The 21,502-nt window shown below is 36.0% G+C and overlaps 2 protein-coding genes across 3 annotated transcripts in view; one reads left to right on the top strand and one right to left on the bottom strand.

The window, feature by feature from the left end:
• Positions 1–21,502, top strand: part of LOC127881997 (polyamine-transporting ATPase 13A3-like) — a 563,467-nt gene that overhangs the window by 474,177 nt on the left and 67,788 nt on the right. The window lies entirely within an intron of this gene.
• The window catches only part of LOC127881993 (uncharacterized), a 68,600-nt gene that overhangs the window by 36,295 nt on the left and 10,803 nt on the right, over positions 1–21,502 (bottom strand). For both annotated transcript variants that reach the window (XR_008050370.1, XM_052430327.1), the window contains exons 2-3: positions 13,573–13,647; positions 5,307–6,014 (exon numbers count right to left, since the gene is read on the bottom strand). Coding sequence is in view for 1 of the 2 variants with exons in the window: in XM_052430327.1 (XP_052286287.1) it covers positions 5,307–6,014; positions 13,573–13,615 (751 nt within the window). In the remaining variant the exon portion in view is untranslated. The remainder of the gene's footprint in view (positions 1–5,306; positions 6,015–13,572; positions 13,648–21,502) is intronic.

Here is a 21,502-nt window from a genome sequence, read left to right as displayed (position 1 = left end):
TTTTTCGACCCTAGACCTTGAAGGATGATGTTCACCTTGAAATTTTACCACTCAAAATGTGCAGCTCCATGAGATACACATGTATGCCAAATATCAAGTTGCTATGTTCAATATTTAAAAAGTTATGGCCAATGTTAAGGTTTTAGCACGACGCCTACGGCGGACGACAAGCTGGCTATGACAATTGCTCGGGTTTTCTCTGAAACAGCCGAGCTAAATATTAGCGCGATAAACCATGACATTGGGCAAAATAGTGCAATAAACCATGAAATTGGGAAAAATTAAGCATTATAAATATGATTATAAGTAACAGAATTAAAATTGTTTTCAAGTGCATGTTCAGGGGTTTCTCTAGCCATTCTGGGAAAAGGAGTCGTGTCAAATTGGGATTGTTTTAATTGATAAAAGTGGCAAATTTGGGAATTATTTATAGACAAAAAAGACTAAATTAAAGTTATATATTTTGTAGTAGGATGTTTAAATAAAAAGTTGAGATCTAGAGTTAAGAAATCATAAGTCATAAGAGACTTCTTTCTAAAAAAACATTTATTTTTTTTAATTGGGCTTTTTTGGGGAAATTTTGGTCAGCTTTTAGGGACAAAACGTTGATTTTTGCAATTGGAAAGCAGCCGAAAATCAGCGGTAATTTTTAGCAAAAAAAAAATCACTGCTAGAATGTAGCTTGATATATGTGAATGTATGTTACTATTCACACCCCTCTTTATTGTATATTGGTACAATATCAGAGATAGTCAATGTATCACAATTGAGCATAATTAAGTAAAAAGAAACCAGCACTATGCTATTTTTCCCAATTTCATGGTTTACTGCACTTATTTTCCCTATGCAAGAGGCACAGGCTGTAACAAATAAAGCAAAACAAGTGTTCCGCGGTCGGAAATATATACCCCCCCCCCTTTAAACAGGGCTTTGAACTAGTTACCCCAATTTCAACAAGGCTATTGTCAAGCAATATGGTCCCCTAACGGCTCCACCATTGTCAGAAATTCCACCATTCAGATTATTTTTTGGGTTGCCATAGCAACCACAATTTTTAACGTAGGAACAAAATGAAATGAAGTGCAAAATGTCCATATTGCCATCTATCCATGTTGCAAGTTTCATGAAACTATATAAAGAACTTTTAAAGATATCGCAGGATCCAGAAAACCACCATTTGCAGCAGTATTTCTAGTCTATTTGTTGCCACAGCAACCAGAATTTTTGACGTAGGAACAAAATGAAATGATGTGCATAATGTCCATATTGCCATCTATCCATGTTTCAAGTTTCATGAAAAAATATTAAGAACTTTTAAAATTATCGCAGGATCCAGAAAAGTGTGACAGACAGACAGATTCACAGACAGACTGACACACAGAGCACAAACCATAAGTCCCCTCCGGTGAAACTGGTAGGGGACAATAAATGTCATCTACTGTCCAAGGCCAATGCACATGTGAAGTATCAAGCCAATCGGTTGATTTGTTGTTGAATTATTGTTCAGAAACGCTGCTTTTCCAGGGCTTTTTTTCAGCTTTTTGGGAAGATACATGTAGCCCATGGCTTTGAAATTGGGAATTTTATCTGCATTTTCAAGAAATTGGGAAAATAAATTGGGATTTAAAACTACATGAATGAGTTCAGCATCATAATCTTTATTCACACCACTATGATCAACAGTTTTCCACATAATAAGCTCACACAAAGTCTTCAGTCACATCAGGCACCATTTTATTAGGACATGTTGAATATCAGTCAGCACTTTCAGAAATCAACGATGACGATGAAAAAGAGTCACTTGTTATTAAATTACTATCATTAACAATGGAAGGAGTTTCAATGGGAAGACTTGTACTTCTGACGATGTTTGTTTATTACACGACCCTTGCTTAAAAAAATCAACAGTTTTGGTTTTGCTGCAAGGGTTTTGCAGCACTGTTAACTGTCAAGGGCTTAACTGGGCCGGTATTCACCAACCACCTAAGGGAGAAAAATAACCTAAGGTTGTCATTTTGCCTAAGTTTTTTTATGTTTTCCCCTTAAATTTGAGGAAATTCCTTAAGTCATATTCACAAAACTCCTAACCTTAGAACGTACGCCTTAGGTTGCACCGTTTTTCCCCTCAAAGTTAAGGGACACATACACCTCTCTTAAGTCCAACGAAATCACCTTAAAAATGGCGTCGTACAAATGTAGCAGACGAGTTTCCGTGGTTGTCGTCATTTTTCGGCCAAAATCCATCCCAAAGGTATGTTTTTTCTTTGAAATGTATCACCGTTCTTAACAGAGACCGATTTGTTTTCCGTTGACTTTCGAAGTCCGGTTTTTAAACACTCTACCGGAAGTAAAATCGTTGTCATCTAACGCGAATTTCATTTCATGAATACAACAATAGATTTTTGTATCATTTAACGTCGTTTCTCAGTATGCATCATATATTTGAAGAGATGAAAATAATAGGACACAAGCAAGCTTTATGTACTTGTGCCTGGGATGTGTTTACATATCTGACAATGTGGTTAAACTGTATCGCATGTCAGATTGTGTTTATCTTTCCCTTTTGCAATGTCTACGAATGTGTGTACAATGTATTACTATTAACACGGAATTATGAAGTAAGTGCAAACTATTTTTCTGTTTATTTGCTTTTTCAGAATGGCTAGACGTTTTATTCACAGGGTAGATTTACTAGACAGTCTACAAAATTCTGAACTTATTGAACGCTACCGTTTGGACAGACAGGGGATTTTATTTCTGAATGACCTACTTACTCCTGTAATTGCACCAACAAACAACAGGAACAATAGTTAGAACAGTATCGAAAAAATTCTCATTTCATTACGATATTTTGCGACATCTACCATTCAACTAAATGAGGGTGATGTCCATGAGGTTTCTCAACCCACAGTTTCACGGGTAATTACACAGGTTACTGATGCGTTGACAGAGCCTGAAATTGTAAGACAATTCATAAATCTACCAACTGCTGCGGGAGAAATCCGCCAAATAAAGGAGGATTTCTACAATATTGCTAGATTTCCAAATGTAATTGGGGTACCATCATACAGATGGTACACATGTCCAAATACAAGCCCCACATGTGGATGAACCGGCGTATGTCAACCGGATGGGATATCATTCCATAAACACTCAGGTAATGTTGTTATTTTCAAAATATCGAAAACATAGCTATATATATTTTATTTAATTCTTCGACTTTGTGAATCAGTGTTCAATGTTTTTTTTTAAAGTTTAATCATTAATATAAACACATTTTCAATATATGCATACAGTTTATGATTTATTCTGATAACCTTTTCTAATATGCACAATAAACATGCTTATTTGGTTTAAAATGCAAAAAAAAAAATCCAATAATTAATTGGGAGCCAATTTGCGATTCTTCTTTCGTATATTCTCTTTTTATACTCAAATGCATGGATTGTGAATGACATTTTATATAACGTCTTATTTGTTGTACATATGTTTTTCTAATATGGTATAGTGTACTATGCTACAAATATAACAGTGGTAAAAAAATATACAAGTGGAAAAGAATATTAATACTATGTTTGTATCTCCATATAATGTTTTTTTTACAGATCATGTTTGAAACTGTCAAAAATAGAACCAGGGTTTTTGTCAAACATTACACAAGACAAGATGGGTCCCACATAATGGACTGCATGTTTCCATCCTGGTACATGGCGCCTATCAATAATCCTATTTATTAATTGCATGTTACATTTATAACCATAACATGTAACATTTTTACAATATGTAGACAATATTAATAGGACACTACTGAAAATTGCACTTTAAGTGTATGTTTAGTGAGCATAAGTGGTTAAATAATAGACAAAAATAAACAGAAAATGCTCCTTTTTGTTTTCGTTTTTTTTTATACAAAATTTAGAAATTCCACAAACTTAAGTTCACACAAAATGACCAAATTTATGTCAACAAAAATAAATGAAGCCACATGACAATATGGAATTTATAATGGAAAAAACACATGATTTGGGACAAACAGACAGAAAACAGACAGACAAATCAGGGCTTTTTTGAGGGGGGGGGGGGAATTCTAGTGTGGGATGGTTGGTTTTTATTTTTGTTTTTTAACAATGTATTAAAAAAAAAAATTATTGTGTTTTTTTTTTGGGGGGGGGGGGCGCTGGGGGGGTATATTGTCATTTATTAGATGATCATTAACAGAAAATGAAAATAAAATTATTTTTTTTTGGGGGGGGGGGCGTGGGGGATGGTTTGGGTTGAGTCTATTGTGGTATGTCAGGTAAGAGTTGTTATGTCAAAGTATCAATGAAAATCTAATCATAAATAAAGAAGTTATGGAAATTTTAGCAAAATTTAATAACTTGACCTTGATAGTCAAGGTCATTCAAAGGTCAAAGTAAAATTCAACTTGCCAGGTACAGTACCCTCATGATAGCATGAAAGTATTTGAAGTTTGAAAGCAATATCCTTGATACTTTAGAAGTAAAGTGGATCTAAACACAAAATTTAACCATATATATTCAAAGTTACTAAGTCAAAAAAGGGCCATAATTCCGTCAAATGACAACCAGAGTTATGCAACTTGTCCTGCTCTGTCCCCTTATGATAGTTTGCTAGTGTTCCAAGTATGAAAGCAATATCTATGATACTTTAGGAGTAAAGTGCACCAAAACACAAAACTTAATCAAATTTTCAATTTCTAAGTATAAAGGGCCCATATTTCCGTCAAAATGCCAGTCAGAGTTACATAACTTTGCCTGCACAGTCCCCTTAAGATAGTTAGTTAGTGTTGCAAGTATAAAGCAATAGCTTTTATACTTAGGAATAAAGTGGACCTACACACAAAACTTGACCAAATTTTAAATTTCTAAGTATAAACAGGGCACATAATTCTGTCAAAATGCCAGTCAGAGTTACATAAATTTGCCTGCACAGTCCACTTATGATAGTTAGTAAGTGTTGCAAGAATGAAAGCAATAGCTTTGATACTTAAGGAATAAAATGGACCTTAACACAAAACTTAACAAAATTTTCAATTTTCTAAGTATAAAAAGGGCACATAATTCTGTAAAAATGCACGCCAGAGTTATCTTACTTTGCCTGCCAGGTCCCCTCATGATACATGTAGTAAGTAAGTGTACCAAGTTTGAATGCAATAGCCTTGATACTTTCTGAGAAAAGTGGACCTATACACAAAACTTAACTGGATGCCGACGCCAAGGTGATGACAATAGCTCTTTTTTTTTCTTCAAAAAGTAGATGAGCTAATAAAAAGAAAAACAACTTACTATGAAAAGAAGGGGGCGGTGGTTGTCCAAAAAGTGGTGGTGTAGGTAAAAGCCCCTCTCCAGCATGGTATCTAGTTGCTGATTGTTGATTTGGTGGGTACATAGGATACCTGGGGCCTTCATTCATAGGCCCAACAAAGTTGTATGGATATCTTTGTCCCATATTATTGAATCCCGGATTGTTAGGGGGCATCCCTGGAGGTGCCCATTGTTGGTCCATATGTGGTCCACCTGGTGGTGGTTGGAATAGGCCACTGCCCATATGTGGACCACCTCCTGGGGGAAAGCCCGGTCTCATATTTGGCTGATACCCACGCCCACTTCTAGGATCGAAACTAGTTCCCATTTGATTCATGTTGTCCCTTGCAGGTGCAAATGAATGTCCATGTTCCATATTTGGATGATACCCGCTCTGTTGTGTGGAATTATTACCTCCGCTCTGATGACTGCCTCTTCCTCTTATATTTGTATTATTTTGATTGCCTCGAAATGGCTTGTTTCCCCCTCTTTGCTGATTCTGAAACCCCTGATTTACCCCTCTGTCTTGATCAGAATTTCTCCTTGGATTATTTCTATCTTGACCTTCATCAGAATTTCCGCTATTTGCGCCTCTACGACTATTTTGACTCTCTCTTTGCGAGTTACCATCCTGTTGGTTGTTGTTTACCCTATCCTTAGATTTACTTCTTCTTCGGTTCCTGCTCTTTCCTGAGATGTAATATATAACAAAAGTTTTGAATAGTTACATTGTAAGCATGCAAAATATAAAAGATATCGTTAAAGCTCAACAAGAGATGTGTTTGTCAGAAACATAATGCCCCCTATTGGGCCACTTTGAAGCCATATATTTGACCTTTGACCTGGAATGATGACCTTGACCTTTCACCACATTAAAATGTGCAGCTCCATGAGATACACATGCATGCCAAATATCAAGTTGCTATCTTCAATAATTCAAAAGTTATTGCAAAACTTAAACCAAGGTTAAAGTTTTGGGACACACACAATGAATGAATTAATGACAGACAGACATGCCAAAAACAATTTGCCCCCGATCTTTCGATACGGGGGCATAAAAAAAATGTCAACCAATAACTACGCCAAAAATCTATGGACTAAAATGAATTTCACACTCCATCTTTTGGTAATGTAGGTATCCTCACAAACCAAAAATCAGCTCAATATCTGAAAGTGTTGCGTAAACTTACATCCGGAAAACAGTTATTATAGAGAAAATTTGTCCAAGGCCCATTACCTCGCCACAATTAAATGGATTGGAACGAATTTCCCACTTCATCTGTAGGTCATGTAGGTAGACGCACATACCAAAAAACAGCTCAATATCTAAAAGCATTGCGTAAAAAAACAATCCGGAAAATGGTTATTATAGAGAGAATTTCAAGGTCAAAAGGCCCATAAACAAATAAACAATGGACCTGATCCAATTTCCCATGTCAACTGTAGGTCATGTAGGTAGACTCACATACCAAAAATCAGCTCAATATCAAAAGCATTGCATACAAAAATCTCCGGAAAACAGCTATTATAGAAAACATGCATTATAAAATCCATCAAAAAATCAGCTCTATATCTGAAAGCGTTGTGTAGCAAACCTGCGGAAAACAGAAAATTAAGAAGTCTAAGGTCAAACTTCACGGACAAATCAATCGACCGGAATGTAGATAGACCCACATACTAACAAGAGCACCGCCTTGCGGGTGCAGACCACTCATCTATTTTCTTTTTAAAGGTGAAGGGACTCTCATTTTCAATCACAAAGGAGGGAGGAGTGGAGTGAAGAGGGGTGTATAGTGTGGGGTTGTGGACATTTATTACATTATCTTCCAAAAAAGCGAAAAAAAAAAAAAAATAAATAAATAAATCGAGGGGGGGGGGGGGGGGGGTTGGCGGGCGATGGGGGGGGGGGGTTTGGTTGCGATGGTTGGACGGTATTTCAAACATAACAGTTTTAAAAAACAAAATGGGAGGGGGGGTATAGTGTGAGGGTGTGGTGGTAATTTGTGAGATGATCTTAAAAAAAAAAAAAATTGGGGGGGGGGTGGGTGGGGGGTTGGGGTGGGGGTATAGTGTGAGGGTGTGGTGGTCATTTGTGAGATGATCTTAAAAAAAAAAAAAAAAAAAAAAAATTAGGGGGGGGGGAGGGGGGGAGGGGGGGGGGGGGAGGGGGGGAGGGCACGGGGGATGGTTGGGTGGAGTCTATTGTGGTATGTCAGGTAAGAGTAGTTTCATCAAAGTATCAATCAAATCTAATCATAAATAAAGAAGTTATGGCAATTTTAGCAAAATTTAATAATTTGACCTTGAGAGTCAAGGTCATTCAAAGGTCAAAGTAAAATTCAAGTTGCCAGGTACAGTAACCTCATGATAGCATGTAAGTATTTGAAGTTTGAAAGCAATAGCCTTGATACTTAAGAAGTAAAGTGGATCGAAACACAAAATTTAACCATATATTAAAAGTTACTAAGTCAAAAAAGGGCCATAATTCCGTAACAATGACAACCAGAGTTATGCAACTTGTCCTTTTACTGTACCCTTATGATAGTTTGTGAGTGTTCCAAGTATGAAAGCAATATCTATGATACTTTAGGGGTAAAGTGGACCAAAACATAAATCTTAACCAAATTTTCAATTTTCTAAGTATAAAGGGCCCATAATTCCGTCCAAATGCCAGTCAGAGTTACATAACTTTGCCTGCACGGTCCCCTTATGATAGTTCATAAATCTTGCAAGTATGAAAGCAATAGCTTTGATACTGTAGGAATAAAGTGGACCTAAACACAAAACTTAATCAAACTTTAAATTTTCTAAGTATAAAAAGGGCACATAATTCTGTCAAAATGCCAGTCAGAGTTACATTACTTTGCCTGCACAGTCCCCTTATGATAGTAAGTAAGTGTTGCAAGTATGAAAGCAATAGCTTTGATGCTTAAGGAATAAAATGGACCTACATGTAAACACAAAACTTAACCAAAATTGTCAATTTTCTAAGTATAAAAAGGGCACATAATTCTGTCAAAATGCATGCCAGAGTTATCTAACTTTGCCTGCCCAGTCCTCTCATGATAGTAAGTAAGTGTACCAAGTTTGAATGCAATAGCATTGACACTTACTGAGAAAAGTGGAACTAAACGCAAAACTTAACCAAAATTTTCAATTTTTTAAGTATAAAAAGGGCACATAATTCTGTCAAAATGCACACCAGAGTTATCTAACTTTGCCTGCCCAGTCCCCTCATGATAGTAAGTAAGTGTACCAAGTTTGAATGCAATAGCATTGATACTTTCTGAGAAAAGTGGACCTAAACGCAAAACTTAACCGGACGCCGACGCCAACGCCGACGCCGACACCAAGGTGATGACAATAGCTCATAATTTTTTTTCAAAAAATAGATGAGCTAAAAACAGATGAGTATCTGAAAGCCTTGTGTGATAAAAACTCCGGAAAATGATTAAATGTATTATAGAGAAATTTTCTATTAGTTCAAGGCTTAACCATAACTTAACCAAAATTCAATGGAATTTCACACTTCAATTATAGGTCATGCATATTTACTTACATAACAAAAATCAGCTCAATAACTGAAAACGTTGAGTAAGAAATCCCTCTGGAAACCCGTTATTATAGAAAAAAATACTCTGTCCACTCTTTTCTCAAATCTCTTTGCCTTTTAGTTTCTATAAATGGAAGCTTCTACCTTGGATTATATCCCTTTAAAAAAAATACTTCCTTTGTCAAAAATGAAATGATAAAAATAAATTATCTCCCTTTGAAGCTTACTACTTCCCTTGGCAAAAATTTAGATCAGTCAAAGGCCTGTACATGTTTCTTCGTCAAAAATCAACAGACTGGAACGAATTTTACACTTCAACTGTAGGTCATGATGTAGGTAGACTCACATACCAAAAATCAGCTCAATATCTGAAAGGGTTGCGTAAAAAATCTCTGAAAACAGAATTCTGGATGGACAGACAGAAAGTATGATTGCTATATGCCACCCTACCAGGGACATACACATTTTTGGGGGGAATCTAAACATTTACTTCATCTCCCATCCAGCTGTATAAGTGGAACCTAAGTAAGTAGAATATTGAAAACCTTTTATTCTCAATTTTGAAGCATTTGATAGCAAAACATCAACAACACTAATTTCCCAATTTTAATAGAAATGCCGCAATTTTTCACAATACAAAGGGACGGGCCAATTTGATCATTTTACAACAGAAGTATTCAAACTCATCACAAAGCTCATATAGGAAAAAATGCCCCGCCCCGTGGTGGCCATGTTCAACCAACCGGCATCATTTTTTAACTCTTCACAGATATTATTGGGATGAATCTTCTGACCGAGTTTCATGAAGATCGGACTATAAATGTGGCCTCTAGAGTGTTTACAAGATTTTACTATAGCCATACAGTACAGCCAACGCGGAACAAAGGTATTTCGCGATCTGCGGCGGCAAGGCAAAACGAATCGATGCCGCATCAGTCGTTGAAGCTGCGTCAGTATGCGGCGGCAAGTCGCATTTCGCTGCGAAGCTTTGCATCTGTTCGCCGAGGCATGCTGCGATACGCGACATGATGCCGAGTCGATGCGCATCATGAATTAAAAAATATTTTTAAAATTATTAGTTACATGTAGTTAACAAATTTTGAAAGAACAATTATAATAATAATTATAATCATAATAAATTTATTGTGCGCCGATTGTATTAGCATATACATGTAAGCATAGTTAATGTGTCTGGCCAATTAAGTTTGTTTCCCGCCTGTAGTGTATGTATTTCACACATAAACAAGGTCACGTAATTATGTTTTCGCACATACAAATGGTCAAGGCTCAAGCATATGGTGGATTTATAAATTAATTGCATGTTGATTTTGCTTTTATATTTAAGCTGAGAAAGTTAGCAGTTTGAAGCCACATCAATAATCAAAGATGGTGAAGCCGTATTTGTTGTTTTGTTAATTATCAGGTTATTATAACTATTGTTTGAATATGCGTATATAAACACGTTTTATTTTGTTCATATTATACAGTTAATATCGCTACTAATTACCCGAAAATCTCGTATATTCCAGTTTTATAGCAAATGCTGGTAAATATTTACGATACATAAACATTCTCCATATTTCCTTAAGTATCAAAAACATTTTGGCATTTGTTGCTATTTAAAGAGATGATGAAATAACGTCTAATCAGTGCTCACACTGCTGCCAGACATTATCGCCAATGGCGATTATTTTATCTAACTGGCTATTATTTGTAAAAATTGTCTAGAAAAAATGGCGATTATTTTATCCGCCTACATCAAAAAACAAATTGCCTCTAAAAGTTGTCTGGTGAATGCGAAACGCCTGCAAATCGGGCCATCAAGCAGGAAAAATCGATAACAAGATTACCTGTGTACACACTCGCCCTGTGTATTCTCATACATGCGTCTATAACTTCTGCGACATCGTGGCCTAGAGCGTTTTTCTCAATCAGTGTCTGACAGCAGTGATATATTTTGGAAAAAACGTCTTTAATCTCCCCGTGCTTTACCAATTATCGGTAACTATTTGATCTTTGTTAATTGTTTGCCAATTATTACTTAAATTAAATCGTCATTATTGAAAATCTCTGCTAATATTGTAGGCTGGTTTTGTTTTTCACGCCATTGTTTGCTGCAATTAGATTACCTTGAACATTGCTTGATGAAATAATTATTTAATCGCCATCAACTAATTATCCCCAAAAACGCTGTTTGTCGTCTGCTTCAACATTTTTTGATGTGTGATAATGATTTCAATTTTTAACTAGGTAACCTGGTTTACCCAATTCAAAGGGACCCGACATATGCCATGGCGAGCTAATTTTAACGAAACACGTGTTTGGAATTACACTGAGGTGGTGTATTTTAACTCACGCGCTGTGACGTTAATTGATGTAAACATGAGGGGCATTGCGAAAGAGTTATTTTTGGAATAAATCATTTACAATTGATATTGGCCTCTGCCTACAATATTGCGGCCGATGACAAACGTCGTATTAAGAGATAAAGCAGTGAAATGATATGCACATTTTAGATTATGCATATTAATATTTTATATTATGCACATTTCATGTGCAAAACGTGTACAATTTTTCAGATTACCGTAGTTTTTTCGTCGATTATGATTTATTTTCGAAGTTCATAATAGCAAAAATAGAATGACAAATACACATGCGGTGATACGGAAGGGGTGGTTTATAATATTTCTAATTGTACATGTATTCACCAGAAATTGCAATTGGAAAAACTATTAAAAAAAGTATAATTAGTAAGGGCTCTGGGTGGGTTGGGGCCTCTACCCTTTATTCTTATGTGTATGTAACTGTAGCTGATATCTGGTTTGTTAAGTCACACCCACAACATTGATTGTATTCTTTATTGTAAAGCCATGATACTATTTTATAAGAAAATGACACACTGATATAATGCTTGTTTTTAAGTATATATTATTTATAATAACTTAAATCCAATAGTTATACATTTAATAAAACATAGATAAAATGAGATTCATTGTTTTTTCGTTCTTTTTGCCTTCAGTACCGTTTTGCAGAAAAGTCCGCGTCTGTTTTGGCTATAATTTTTTTCAGGAAAAAAATTATGGCTATTATTTTCTGAAGGCCAGTGTGAGCACTGGTCTAATCAGGATGGTTTTTTTTCCACTGAACACACGATTGACGCCTGACGTGATGTTCATGTATTTATACAACACAAAATACACCCACACTTTCCAAACGACGTTCTACATGTCTGCATAATTTTCGCGTGCTTTTTATGAAACAAAGGATATTTCAGCACTGTTTATTTGACGCTAGAATTCGCTAGGTCATGTTAGCATTAAAATTCGGAAGTGCGTTTAGGATTACAAATTGAATAATGATAATTTGATAATCGAACAAAACATTAACAGTTGCGCGTAATTAATTCAATGATAATTTGTTAAAGCCCATTACGTGCCATTTCGCTTATTAAAACGTGAAAATAATAATTATGAAACCAGCGTAAATCTTGGTTTCTACGCTACACATACATGTATGTACATGTAGGTGGATATCTTTTCACTCGATCCGCCGCGTACATATGCGGCGGATTTACTCCGCGAAAATACGCGAGGTTAATACAGACTCGGCGTCGTTGCGCGGATCGATGCCAAGTGCCACGGCGATACGCCGCGTGAACACACAATTCGGCCGCCGCATACTAATAATCTGGCTGTGGCATAGCCGCCGATTATGTTTGTGCCGCGTTGGCTGTACTGTATTTAGCCATATAAGAAAAATGCCCTGACCCTTGGCAGCCATGTTTTTCAATCAAACGTAACCATTTTCGAGCTCATCCAAAACATTAATAAGACAAATCTTCTGACCAAATTTAATGAAGATTGGACAATAAATGTGGCCTCTAGAGTGTTAACAAGATTTTACTATAGCCATATAAGGAAAAATACCCCGCCCCTTGGCAGCCATGTTTTTCAAGCAAAGGTTACCATTTTTGAACTCATCCAAGATATCATTGGGACAAATCTTCTGACCAAGTTTCATGAAGATCAAAAAATAAATGTGGTCTCTAGAGTGTTAACAAGGTTTTACTATAGCCATATAAGGAAAAATGCCCCGCTCCCTGGCGGTCATGTTTTTCAACCAACCAGTATCATTTTTGAACTCATACAAGATATTATTGGGATGAATCTTTTGACCAAGTTTCATGAAGATCAGACAATAAATGTGGCCTCTAGAGGATTAACAAGATTTTACTATAGCCATATAAGACCATTGAGACCAATCTTCTGACCAAATATCATGAAGATTGGACAATAAATGTGCCCTGTAGAGAGTTAACAAGGTAAATGTTGACGCCGCACAACGCACAAAAGGCGATCACAAAAGCTCACCATGAGCACGTTGTGCTCAGGTGCGCTAAAAAAGCACATATATTTCCCAAATGGGACCTAGAAATTCCCAATAAAATATTTCCACTTTTTTTTTCAACAGTTTGTTCCCATCTGCTCTAAGTTGAACCTTAGCAAGTTTAATATCAAACACAATATTTTCTCAAATTTGAAGCATTTGTAAGAAAAACAACAACACTTATTTCCCAACTTTAGTCAAAACGACGTGCTTTTTCCTAATCCAAAATGTGAAATGGACTGGCACCATTCCCAAAATGGTGAGAATAAACTGCTTCATGAGGCCAGCAAGGATAATGAAAGCTCTTACCAGGCCCATCAATACCAGGTGTGGAGGGTCTTCTGTCCCCCATGCTACTAAACACGGTCTACCATTGACAGGGATCTGAAACAAACAAGCATATAGGTATAATGCATGCTCCAGCTAGGATTTGAAAAAGGGCAGAGGGGCTTTTTTGTCAAAAGGGCACTTTCGACGCGCAGTATTTTGTCAAAAGGGCACTTTCGAAGGGCGCGGGCGTTTCTGGAATGCTTCCTGTTGCATATTAATTTATATGTTATTAATAATTGTTAGAATATATTATTTCCATTATCATTAAACCATTCAAATATAATGTCTACAATGAGGAATAAATTACATACAATGTAATAAGAGGTTTATTAATCCTCATATGTAAAAATAAAACTTTTTTTTTTAAGGGCAGGGGGGGGGGCCTAGGAAGGGCAGGGCGGAGGTTTGGAAGTGCAGGACGGGGCGCCCTTCAATTTAGGCCTAGCTGGAGCACTGCAGGTATGTATATTCAGCAATATTTTTCCTTCCTTATTAAGTAACGGAAAACGGCACTTTCCCAATTCGGAAAAAATAACAAATATCACATCAGTGTTTTTTTTCACTGTTTTGAGAATGGGGCTGGGTCTCTTTGGATTGGGAAAATTCATGGCGTTTTGACTAAAATTGGGAAATTAGTGTTGTTGTTATTTTGCTAAAAAAAGGTTCAAAATTGAGGATACAAGTGTGTCCAGTATTATATTTTCTAAAGTTGAACTTATATGGATGGGAGATGAACAAAATATTGAGATCTAAAAAAAAAAAAAAAATTATTTTTTTGTGGAAACATTCCAATGGGAATTTTTAGCTCCCATTTGGGAAAAATATATACTTTTTTAAATTGGGAATCAATGGGTCCGGTTACCGGACCCGATTTTGAATGAAAAAAAACACTGCACATGCAATTGCTGTCAAAGAATTATTTATTTATATAAATAAAATGCAACATTTAGTTTCCATATAAAGCAGCTCTTTGGCTTAAACCTATAAGTAAATATCATATTGACAACTTGACAACATTTAGTTATCAATTTTAAAGTATTTGGGAGCAAAAAATCAAATACACCAAATTCCCAATATGAAGACTGCACAACGCGAATCTAAGTGTTTTTCACGCACAATTTTCCCAATTGTTCTGGTACCGGTGCTTTTCCCAATTGGGCAAAAAAAATTCACTGATATCAATATGCAACTCATAATGGAAATTCAAGTCTGGGGCATTATTAAGGTAGCCAAAACTGATTAAAAGTATATCAATTTCAAATCTGAGGCGTTTACAGGCAGAAGAATGGGAACCAGAGCCAAAGATTAATGTGTGATTGTGTGATATTATACTGTTTTGATGTACAAAGTTGTTGTTTTGGTATTGTTAATGCGTCATTCTGACATCTTGGTGGATTTAATTAAAGGAGGCAAATCCACAACAATCAGCAACAGTATGTAACCCAGCCAGAAAGACCCCATAGAGAGAACAAGGCAGACACTCTATACTTGGAGACTTTTCTGACGCAACACTTTTCTAACTTGAATATCTCTGTTATGCGTTGAGATTTTGAGAAAAATTTTTTTTGATCATTTGACTACATTCTGAGCAAGCGTATGATCAAATCATTCATCCAGGACGATTGGAGGCCTTAGAACGTGGGGTATGTATATCTTATTTTATTTTTGCATGTGGAAAAGGTGAAACAAAATATTATTATTGTCAAGGACAGTGAAAAGACGCAAGAAGATCTGCTGTTCTCTTTGTTGTCAGATATAAATTCCAGTGAATAACGCATAATAAAACAAGAGCCGTGTTTGTGCAACACAATGCCCCCTTCTGCGCCGCTTTGAAGCCATATATTTGGCCTTTGACCTTGAAGGATGACCTTTCACCACTCAAAATGTGCTGCTCCATGAGATACACATGCATGCCAAATATCAAGTTGCTATCTTCAATATTGCAAAAGTTATGACAAAATGTTAAAGTTGGAGCAAACAAAGTTGAAACACACAAACCAACCAACCATTAACAGACAGGGCAAAAACAATATGTCCCCCATTATAGTGGTGGGGGACATAAAAAATACAAAAATATGTACAATCATATTTGACCTTTAACCTTGAAGGATGACCTTGACCTTCCACCACTCAAAATGTGCAGCTCCGTGAGATACACATCAGCGTGTTTTTTTCACTGTTTTTGGAATAAGCTTGGGAAAATTTGTGTTTTTAATAAAATTGGGAAATTAGTGTTGCTGTTGTTTTGCTTAAAAATGCATTAAAATTGAAAATACAAGTGTTTTAAGTATTATATTTACTGACGTTAAACTTATATAATATAGATGGAAGATGAACAAAATATTAAGATAAAATAAATTGGGGGGGAGGGAACCTTCAATTGGGAATTGTAAGCTCCCATTCGGGAAAAATATATACTTTTTTCCATTGGGAATGGGACTGATCACCGGACCCGATTTTGAATGAAAAAACACTGCACATGCATGCCAAATATGAAGTTGATATCTTCAATATTGCAAGGTTAAAGTTTTGGGACACACACATACACGAATGAATGACAGACAGACGGGCCAAAAACAATATAGCCCCGATCATAAAAATGAGTGAAAATCTCAGACCCGGCCCCACCCCAACCCCCATAACTTTTGACTCAGGCACTGGGGTCAGATCAGAATTCCAAATAGTGCAGGGTCACACATATGCTCATAGCTACCATGTGTGTTAGTTTCAAGGTTCTAGTGCTTAGAGTGTAGTCAAAACAATGTTCACCAGTAATTATGGACCAAATCGGCAGAGTGACATTCACACATGTTAATCCCTTTTGTCAAAACACCGCAGACAGCAGTCTACACAATAGGTCAGTAGACAAGCTTTGCGTGTTTTCATAACGTCAGTTTTGCCCAGATGTCTTCTTTAATCAGTTTACAGTACAATTACTCTTAAAATAATTACTCTACTAAAATACCGTTATGATAAAGATTCGGCGTGTTCGATTTGAAATTATTTTGGAGGAAATATAAACTTATTCGCGATATCATTTTGTTAAAAAATACCAAAGGAGCTTTAAACAGAAATCAACAGAATTAAGTGTTTTCTGCGCTACAAAGTTTGTATCAAGAAATCAATACACGCACGCTTTGCAGGAGTATACCTTGACCTTGTACATTGCAGCATAATTTTTGCGCGTTTTTGTCAAGAAATATACATGATGACTGTATATTGAAAGCATTTGTAAACGTCGTGTTAACATTTAAAATCGTAGTGTGTTTTGGTTTACTAATTATTATTCCCATTTGGAAATTTTACGCAACATTTATCCTTGTGTTATACAGTATGTATTATGATTTAAATATTAATTTGTCAAAACGCATGACATGTCGTATATTCATTCATATTGTAGACGTACCTGTGAATTAAAAAACATAATTTTTATATGTATTAATTTTCTATACAATTATCTTTATTTTTATACAGTATTTAAACAATTTTTAATAACATTGTTTTTATTTTTTGGCATGCCCAGTAGCACACTGCTAACGCGACGTTGCGCGGCGGTCACTGATAAGAATGGAAATTGTCTGTATTTACCGACTAGGCTAAAGTAATACACGCCGTGGGAATTAGCGAACGCGGCGTTACGCTGAGCGTTTTATCGAGTTCACCTCGCTCTTCCAACGCTGCGTGAACACTCGCTAGCAGAAAAAAAAACCCGCAGAGTGAGCGCGTTTTTTGGGAAAAACACGTGGAGTGTACTGTATATTGACCAATTAATTAAGCATGAGCAGATGATTCACTGTACATGTACTATTAACAATAAAATAAAAAAACAATGTCGGACAAACCTCCTAAACAGGTCTGTTCGCTATCTTAGATCCTATTGATATGACTTTATATGAATATCTGTCATCAACAACAACAAATGTGAAATGTAGTCCATATAAACGGACTCCCAGAGCCTTTGATAATTTTTGCTATGGTGGCTCTGGGAGTCCATATGCACCCCTTCTTATACATGGGTGCAGTTCAGCGCACTGAATCCGTGCGCTTCACTAAACTGACGTCGTTCGAGCCAAATTGAGGAAAATAATAAACAAGGGCTGTTTGTAAAACGTGCATGCCCCCCTATATGGGCTATAAGTTGTAGTAGCAGCCATTGTGTGAATACGTTTTTTGTCACTGTGAACAACGGTGGTGGTGGTGGTTATTGATACAATGCATTACAAAAATGCAGTTAGCCTTACATTTGGTAAAATTTAAATATATTTAATTTACAAGGGAGGCAAATGCTGTGACAAAAAGAACATGCATAAACGGTAGTTGTTTCCCTTGTTTGAACCATGCTAAATCCTTAAAATGCCTATTTCCAGTAACTGTGACCTTCACCTGTGACCTTTGCCCTTGTGACCTCAAAATGAATAGGGGTCATCTAAGAGTCATGATCAATGTACCTATGAAGTTTCATGATCCTAGGCCCAAGCGTTCTTGAGTTATCGTCTGACATCCACCTGGTGGACGGACCGACCGACAGACTGACCGACATGAGCAAAGCAATATACCCCCTCTTCTTCGAAGGGGGGCATAATAAACTTCATCAACATGTTAAATTTACCTGAATGGCAACCTACAGATGTTATCCATTGCATGCACCCTATGAAAACACGACATTGTTTCAACACACTTTACTCGCTGACATGTTTATTTTTAGATTTGTAACAGTGGATTCTGTATCCGATACCACATCGTTATTGACTTTATAGGCTGGAGCACATAACCCGACGTGCAAAATATATATATGGTATATTGTTCAATATGGCGGATACAACGTACAAAAAAAAAACAAAGTCAATAAAAATCATTTATTTCTTGCTTTAGTGGTACCAAATATTTAAATATGGCGGATACAATGTACAAAACAAAACATAAGTCAATAAAAATCTAGGAAGTGGCTACAGGTACGGATCCATACCTCTAGAATCTGGTTCTAGAGGTACGGATCCGTATCTATAGCCAAACCACTGAGGTTTGCTACAGGTACGGACCTCCCGTTTTCACATATTGTGTGCACTTTTTCATACTTAAATTGTTCCACGCTTACGTAAGATCAATAACAACAAAGTATGTACCTTTATTTTAAATCAAATGCAATTTATCCACTCGGCGGGACTCGTTTGTTAACATTGTTCAGGTCAGCGATATTAACCGAGGAACACCAGTTATGGTATATAGTATAATCTATTACTGCTACTGTAGTGAAAGCGTTGTCTTCTCACGGATGGGAAAGCTTTCATATAATAACTTTAATTTTTTGTATAAATTGCTGATTTTTTAGAATTTCAAGATATTAAAACCAACAAAGGCAAACTTTACACGCCTTACAAGATCGGTTGTTTGCACGTGCATGCACTTAGCGTGTCAAACTGCGAAACATCTACCGAACTGAAACAATGCTTGTTTACCACGTGTTAGTAATTGCCTTAATGGAAGTTACTTTTTACAAACAATTTAAGATAAGTTTGAACATTGTAATTGTCTTCAATAGGACTGACAATGTCTTAGAGGTGCTTTCTAAAGTGCATTAGCTCATTTTTGGAAATGTTAATTACCTTTAATTACAAATTGAGTGCAAGATGAGTACATACATGTACCAGCATACAGTATTTAACACCCAGACAATGCGTACACGTTGTCATTTGAGTGTTTTAAAATTCAAATATGGCTTCCGTCTCTTTTCGAGTCGGGGAAAAATTAATGGCTCTATACGTCCATCGATTATTTGTCTTAATATCATATTCCTTAATTTACGAATATTATTTCTGCCATTTTTCTGGTTCAGTGAGCGCTAAGCGCAAATTAATACTCTCTGATGCATGAGAAACGTAAATAACTAAGTCGAAGTAAAACAGCCCACTTTATTCTCACAAATAATATATGAACAACTCTGTATACACTACGCGACCCGTGATTTTTGCCGCGATTCTCGCATCACCGCAATCGATGCAACGTGACAAATTGCGGTGTTTCCGAGCGACAAGAAAATTTGGGCGATGTCTCGGCGACCGTCGCGCGATGTATCTCGCTGTTACGCAATCAGCGCGAATCACCGCAAATCACCGCGAACCGCCGTGGTTCACCTTTTTAAGAGATTTAAATTAAGGGTTACACTACATTACATGTACATGTAACATATATGTATACACTTACATTATACATTGCAATAATAAAGCTTTTGTTGTTGTTGTATGCAATGGGCGTATTAGCTAAAATACTCCCGTTCTGACATGAACGTGATGAAGTAATGTCGGAAGCTTTAACGGCTCCAAATTTATATAACAGCGCAGAAGAATGATCATGCAATAATTATTTAACATAACATGTAAACATTATTTAACTAATTGCATTAGCAGAATGTTTATTAAAACTTACAATCAATTATATTCCAGGCCCGAATACACTCACCACTGTTCAAATTCCATATTGTTGCAATATACATGTAGCGTAGCACTGTGTAAATTGAAAGTTGCATAGTGTTTCGTCATTGGTCGGTTATAAATACCTTGTTTCTCTACATGGTATTTGATTTCGATGATATAAGTTTTCCATTTAAACTTTGATCTTACTGTGTGTGTTAATTGACGTTATTAATTATGTTAATACTTATTTTTGCATTTCATTAAGAATTATAACGTGTAGCCCTTTTGTTAACAGTGTTTAGCAAAATATTCGCGCCTTAAGACACGGGAAATTGTTTAAGTAACGCTTTCATTTAAAGGTTAAATGTAATCGGTAGATTACATCTAATTATTTGGACTAAAATATGCTATACTTATTTATTTTCTGTTTCAGGCTCCAATGCGGATAACTCGTGTTACTCGCGTTACTTTCCGAGCGTTGTACATACATTCACAATGCTTGATAAGCCGGAAATCGGAAATACATTACTGTTCTATTTTTAAGTACATGTTATTATGACATCGTGGTAAATAATTTGTTGTTATTACATCATTGCCTATATATTAAAGCCGTTAAACATTGTGTTTGTTTTGCTGAAAAAAAAACACGAGTATATCAACGTAGCACTTAGCGTTCGCAGAGTTCAATAAATTTATGATGAGGTATAATGCACATGCATTTCTCTGGGTTTTCACGCCAAAAACGAAAAACCCTCAACATTTGATTATTTAGTGTGTACTGTCCAGCGGGTGATAGTGTTTGTTCAAGTGTCTAATTGGCATGAAACATTTAACCGAAATCAACAGAATTCAATGTTCTCTGCGCTACGCAGTTTGTATAAAAAAATCAATACTTGCACACTCGTATACCTTGACCTTGTACATTGCCGCATAATTTTCGCGCTCTTTTGTCGGGAAATATACATGTACATGATGACTATATTGAAAGCATTTGTAAACGTCGTGTTAACATTAAAACATCGGAAGTGTGTTTCGGATTATAAATTTTTATTCTCATTTGGGAATTTTACGGAACATTTATACTTATGGTATATTTGTTTTGAATTGTATATTAATTTGTTACAACGCTTTACGTGTGAAAAAAATGTTTTGATAATATTATGCATTAATAGCACAATTTCCAGGAGGAAAACGTTTTTTACATGAAGGCGTATGACGCAATAAAACGTTTTTTGTAAGATCGTATTGTATCAATCTAAATTTAAATACGCTCGTCCAATTAATGAAAGCTGTGTCCCACATTATGCGCTGCACTCTATACACTTCTGAAAAATGGCGTAGTCATATGGTTGTTTTAATGAAATTCTCAAACATATTTACCGACGGACATAAATGTTCAAGATTATTTTTTGATGTTGGATTATCGGATAATTGTGCACATTAGAAGCGTTATGTACATGTATAAAGTTATCGATACGATTCGGTTTCTATGCATGAAT

This window comes from Dreissena polymorpha, chromosome 5 (genome assembly GCF_020536995.1).
Source record: "Dreissena polymorpha isolate Duluth1 chromosome 5, UMN_Dpol_1.0, whole genome shotgun sequence".
Classification (NCBI taxonomy): domain Eukaryota; kingdom Metazoa; phylum Mollusca; class Bivalvia; order Myida; family Dreissenidae; genus Dreissena; species Dreissena polymorpha.
This window is presented reverse-complemented; position numbering and strand designations above follow the sequence as displayed.